Raw genomic sequence first — 6,000 nt, forward strand, 5'->3', positions numbered from 1 at the left:
CTGGGCCAGACTACACTCAATCATATCACCTACTGAAGAGATAAGTCTTCAGTAAAGACTTAAAGGTTGAGACCGAGTCTGCGTCTCTCACATGGGTAGGCAGACCGTTCCATAAAAATGGAGATCTATAGGAGAAAGCCCTGCCTCCAGCTGTTTGCTTAGAAATTCTAGGGACAATTAGGAGGCCTGCGTCTTGTGACCGTAGCGTACGTGTAGGTATGTACGGCAGGACCAACTCGGAAAGATAGGTAGGAGCAAGCCCATGTAACGCTTTATAGGTTAACAGTAAAACCTTGAAATCAGCCCTTGCCTTAACAGGAAGCCAGTGTAGGGAAGCTAGCACTGGAGTAATATGATCAAATTTCTTGGTTCTAGTCAGGATTCTAGCAGCCGTATTTAGCACTAACTGAAGTTTATTTAGTGCTTTATCCGGGTAGCCGGAAAGTAGAGCATTGCAGTAGTCTAACCTAGAAGTAACAAATGCATGGATTAATTTTTCTGCATCATATTTGGACAGAAAATTTCTGATTTTTGCAATGTTACGTAGATGGAAAAAAGCTGTCCTTGAAACAGTCTTGATATGTTCGTCAAAAGAGAGATCAGGGTCAAGAGTAACGCCGAGGTCCTTCACAGTTTTATTTGAGACGACTTTACAACCATCAAGATTAATTGTCAGATTTAACAGAAGATCTCTTTGTTTCTTGGGACCTAGAACAAACATCTCTGTTTTGTCCGAGTTTAAAAGTAGAAAGTTTTCAGCCATCCACTTCCTTATGTCTGAAACACAGGCTTCTAGCGAGGGCAATTTTGGGGCTTCACCATGTTTCATTGAAATGTACAGCTGTGTGTCATCCGCATAGCAGTGAAAGTTAACATTATGTTTTTGAGTAACATCCCCAAGAGGTAAAATATATAGTGAAAACAATAGTGGTCCTAAAACGGAACCTTGAGGAACACCGAAATGTACAGTTGATTTGTCAGAGGACAAACCATTCACAGAGACAAACTGATATCTTTCCGACAGATAAGATCTAAACCAGGCCAGAACTTGTCCGTGTAGGCCAATTTGGGTTTCCAGTCTCTCCAAAAGAATGTGGTGATCGATGGTGTCAAAGGCAGCACTAAGGTCTAGTAGCACGAGGACAGATGCAGAGCCTCGGTCTGACGCCATTAAAAGGTCATTTACCACCTTCACAAGTGCAGTCTCAGTGCTAAGATGGGGTCTAAAACCAGACTGAAGCATTTCGTATACATTGTTTGTCTTCAGGAAGGCAGTGAGTTGCTGCGCAACAGCTTTTTCAAATTTTTTTGAGAGGAATGGAAGATTCGATATAGGCCGATAGTTTTTTATATTTTCCGGGTCAAGGTTTGGCTTTTTCAAGAGAGGCTTTATTACTGCCACTTTTAGTGAGTTTGGTACACATCCGGTGGATAGAGAGCCGTTTATTATGTTCAACATAGGAGGGCCAAGCACATGAAGCAGCTCTTTCAGTAGTTTAGTTGGAATAGGATCCAGTATGCAGCTTGAAGGTTTAGAGGCCATGATTATTTTCATCATTGTGTCAAGAGATATAGTACTAAAACACTTAAGTGTCTCTCCCGATCCCAGGCCCTGGCAGAGCTGTGCAGATCTAGGACAGCTAAGCCCTGGAGGAATACGCAGATTTAAAGAGGAGTCCGTAATTTGCTTTCTAATGATCATGATCTTTTCCTCAAAGAAGTTCATGAATTTATTACTGCTGAAGTGAAAGCCATCCTCTCTTGGGGAATGCTGCTTTTTAGTTAGCTTTGCAACAGTATCAAAAATACATTTTGGATTGTTCTTATTTTCCTCAATTAAGTTGGAAAAGTAGGATGATCGAGCAGCAGTGAGGGCTCTTCGATACTGCACGGTACTGTCTTTCCAAGCTAGTCGGAAGACTTACAGTTTGGTGTGGCGCCATTTCCGTTCCAATTTTCTGGAAGCTTGCTTCAGAGCTCGGGTATTTTCTGTATACCAGGGAGCTAGTTTCTTATGACAAATGTTTTTCGTTTTTAGGGGTGCAACTGCATCTAGGGTATTGCGCAAGGTTAAATTGAGTTCCTCAGTTAGGTGGTTAACTGATTTTTGTCCTCTGACGTCCTTGGGTAGGCAGAAGGAGTCTGGAAGGGCATCAAGGAATTTTTGTGTTGTCTGAGAATTTATAGCACGACTTTTGATGCTCCTTGGTTGGGGTCTGAGCAGATTATTTGTTGCGATTGCAAACGTAATAAAATGGTGGTCCGATAGTCCAGGATTATGAGGAAAAACATTAAGATCTACAACATTTATTCCATGGGACAAAACTAGGTCCAGAGTATGACTGTGGCAGTGAGTAGGTCCAGAGACATGTTGGACAAAACCCACTGAGTCGATGATGGCTCCGAAAGCCTTTTGGAGTGGGTCTGTGGACTTCTCCATATGAATATTAAAATCACCAAAAATTAGAATATGATCTGCTATGACTACAAGGTCCGATAGGAATTCAGGGAACTCAGAGAGGAACGCTGTATATGGCCCAGGAGGCCTGTAAACAGTAGCTATAAAAAGTGATTGAGTATGATCGCTGGGTGATTCGTTTTAAGTCTAATACTGCGGGTAATGGAGTCGCCAATGACTAGGGTTTTCAATTTGTCAGAGCTAATGGTGGGAGCCTTCGGCGTCTCAGACCCCGTAACGGGAGGAGTAGAGACAAGAGAAGACTCGGCCTCAGACTCCGACTCGCTACTTAATGGGGAAAACCGGTTGAAAGTTTCTGTCGGCTGAATGAGCGACACCAGTTGAGCATTCCTACAGCATTTCCCTCCAGAAGCCATGAGAAAGTTGTCCGGCTGCGGTGACTGTGCGGGGGGATTTATACTAACGTTACTATCTGTACTTACTGGTGGCACAGACGCTGTTTCATCCTTTCCTACACTGAAATTACCCTTGCCTAACGATTGCGTCTGAAGCTGGGCTTGCAGCACAGCTATCCTCGCCATAAGGCGATCGTTCTCCTGTATATTATGAGTACAGCGACTGCAATTAGAAGACATCATGTTAATGTTACTACTTAGCTTCGGCTGTTGAAAGTGCTGACGAACCATGTCCAGATAAAGCGTCCGGAGTGAAAAAGTTGAATGAGGGAAAAAAGTTGTGATGGAAAAACTAAAAATATAAACGGTAATTAAAAAGAAAAAAAAAAAACAAACGTAAAATTGTCAGCTAGTAAAGTAAGGTTGGCAACAAAACGCACAGCAACACGTCTGCAAATTCAAGAGGAAGTGACGACCTACTCCTCCTCTCCTCTCTACAATGGTTTAAAGAGTAACTTCTTGTGAATCCAACCACGGTGTCATATTTTAAAAAATGCTTTACGGCGAAAACATACCTTACGATTATTTGAGAACATAGCCCACTAGACAAATCATTACAAACAGTAACCAGCCAAGTAGAACAGTTACACAAGTCAGAAATAGAGATAAAATTAATCCCTTACCTTTGAGGATCTTCATATGGTTGCACTCAGCAGACATTAATTTACTCAATAAATGTTCCTTTTGTTCGATAAAGTCTCTTTATATCCAAAAACCTCAGTTTTGTTCGCACGTTTTCTTCAGTAATCCACAGGCTCAAACGCAGTCAAAACAGGAAGACAAAAAAATCAAAATTGTATCCGTAAAGTTCATAGAAACATGTCAAACGATGTTTATATTCAATCCTCAGGTTGTTTTTAGCCTAAATAATCGATAATATTTCAACCGGACAATAACGTCGTCAATTTAAAAGGTAAACAAGAAACGCACTCTCCCCGTCTCCCGCATGAAAAAGCTCTGTGACACTTTAGGGTCCACTCATTCAGACTGCTCTTACTTCCTAATTTTTCAGGATACAAGCCTGAAACAATTTCTAAAGACTGTTGACATCTAGTGGAAGGCATAGATACTGCAATTTGAGTCCTAAGTCAATGGATACTGTAATGGCATTGAATAGAAAACTACAAAACCAACAAAAAAAACTACTTCCTGAATGGATTTTTCTCAGGTTTTTGCCTGCCAAAACAGTTCTGTTATACTCACAGACACTATTTTAACAGTTTTGGAAACTTTAGAGTTTTCTATTGTTTTCTATCCAAATCTACCAGTTATATGCATATCATATCTTCTGGGCCCGAGAAGCAGGCAGTTTAATTTGGGCATGCATTTCATCCAAAATTCCAAATGCTGCCCCCTACCCTAGAGAAGTTAATTCACAACCAAAAACCTATGAATGAAAAATCTGAGAATAGTCATATTTTACACCCAAATGAAGGTACCCATAACAATAATTTCTGATGAAGAAACACACATGTGAAAACTGTGTGTATATGGTGTTTTTAAACTCTTCAAATGTAGCCTACTAGCTACAGGGTTATATTCTGTTCATGGTGGACATCATAGATAACATGTTGCTGATATGATATTCCGGGAACTTTCAATAAATTCCATGGTTTTCCCAAAATCCCAGTTGGAAGATTCCTGGAATTGGGAAGGAATAAGCAGGAAATCCAGAATCCTCCAACCAGGATTTCTGGAAAACCAGGGAATTTATTGAAAGTTCCTGGAATTTTGCGACCCTGTCCCTGACTCTATTTCAAACTCACTTGGACGACCAAACGTTGCTGTATTGTTTCCAGCAGGATGATGGCTTGGAACAGCTCTAGCAATGCATTATGGTCGATACAACACAGGGTCCCACCTGATGACCGTAGTCTTTAGATTATGTTATCTATAAAAGATTACCATATTATAAAGTGTTTATCTGTGGACTGCTCCCTACTGGTATATCCTCTAATAATTCATATACCGTAATCTTATGTCCTGCATTTATAACCATAAAACCCCAATTTGATGAAATTCTGTACAGGATATGAGATTCAGAGGGCTAGGTTGGGAGAATAGGGAGATCCCTCAGGAGAAATACAACCTGAAGCGTTTCATTGGTGGATAATTTGGTGTGATGAATAGGTCAGTTTCTCCAGTAAACAATGTATTTCTCTGTCTCTGTCTCTGTCTCTCCAAACAGGTGGATCAGTGAGATGCCAGCCACACAACCTCGCCTGGTAATACAGGACTAAATCCAGTCCTATAGTACACCTAGGATGTGTCTCAAATGGCATCCTACTCCCTATACAGTGCATCATATACGGTAGATCAGGGCTATTCAACTCTTACCCTACCAGGTCCGGAGTTTTCTGTTCTACCTGATAATTAATTGCACCCACCTGATGTCCCAGGTCTAAATCAGTCCCTGATTAGAGGGGAACAATGAAAAAATCTGTGTAATTGGCTTCGAGGTCCAGAGTTGAGTTTGAGGGCAGTAGATGGTACATTATACAGGAAATCATATATATTTTTAATTTTTATATATTTATTTTCCGATAAATGAACTGTGAAAATGGGACAACCCCGCTGCATTTGAGTAACCTATAATGCATGTTTTTAAGTTATTCTCATCACACATGTTCTGATTCTGCTGTGCTCTGCAGGAAACGGGTAAAGGTAAATTGATAATATTGCCTCTTCTACCCATTTCTGTTATTTCAATCAACACATATGTTTCTTCACACCTGTAAAATGATTGCAGCAGAATTGCTTTTATAAATAAAATTGCATTATCATAATAAAAGCCTATGCCACTTGAGAGAAAGACAAACATCTTAGATCTCCATGGTATCACTATGCATTCCATTATTATTTTAATTTGACATGGGAAAGGGAAATATGGAGAGAGAAATCCAAAGACAGAGAGGGGGAGAGGGAAAGACCGATTGAGGGAGAGAGATTGGGAGATGAGTGAGAGACGAAAAGAGGGAAATGAGGGGAGAGAGACAAAGAAAGGCAGAGAGCGAGAAGATGAGAGATTATTGAAGTTGTTTTACAGAATGGAGAGTTGTGATTGAGCTGATAAAGGAAGTAATAATAACCATTAATAAAATTAGAATAGTAAAAGGTCAGACTCCA

General features: G+C 40.5%; 1 protein-coding gene across 1 annotated transcript in view; it reads left to right on the top strand.

The window, feature by feature from the left end:
* Positions 1-5,678, top strand: part of zgc:174356 (uncharacterized protein LOC100137120 homolog) — a 54,946-nt gene extending 49,268 nt beyond the window's left edge. Inside the window, exon 7 of the mRNA XM_039009000.1 lies at positions 5,063-5,678. Coding sequence (XP_038864928.1) covers positions 5,063-5,114 — 52 coding nt within the window. The 3' untranslated portion in view covers positions 5,115-5,678. The remainder of the gene's footprint in view (positions 1-5,062) is intronic.
* Positions 5,679-6,000: the final 322 nt, after the last annotated feature.

The sequence above is a fragment of the Salvelinus namaycush genome, chromosome 15 (genome assembly GCF_016432855.1).
Source record: "Salvelinus namaycush isolate Seneca chromosome 15, SaNama_1.0, whole genome shotgun sequence".
In the NCBI taxonomy this organism is placed as follows: Eukaryota; Metazoa; Chordata; class Actinopteri; order Salmoniformes; family Salmonidae; genus Salvelinus; species Salvelinus namaycush.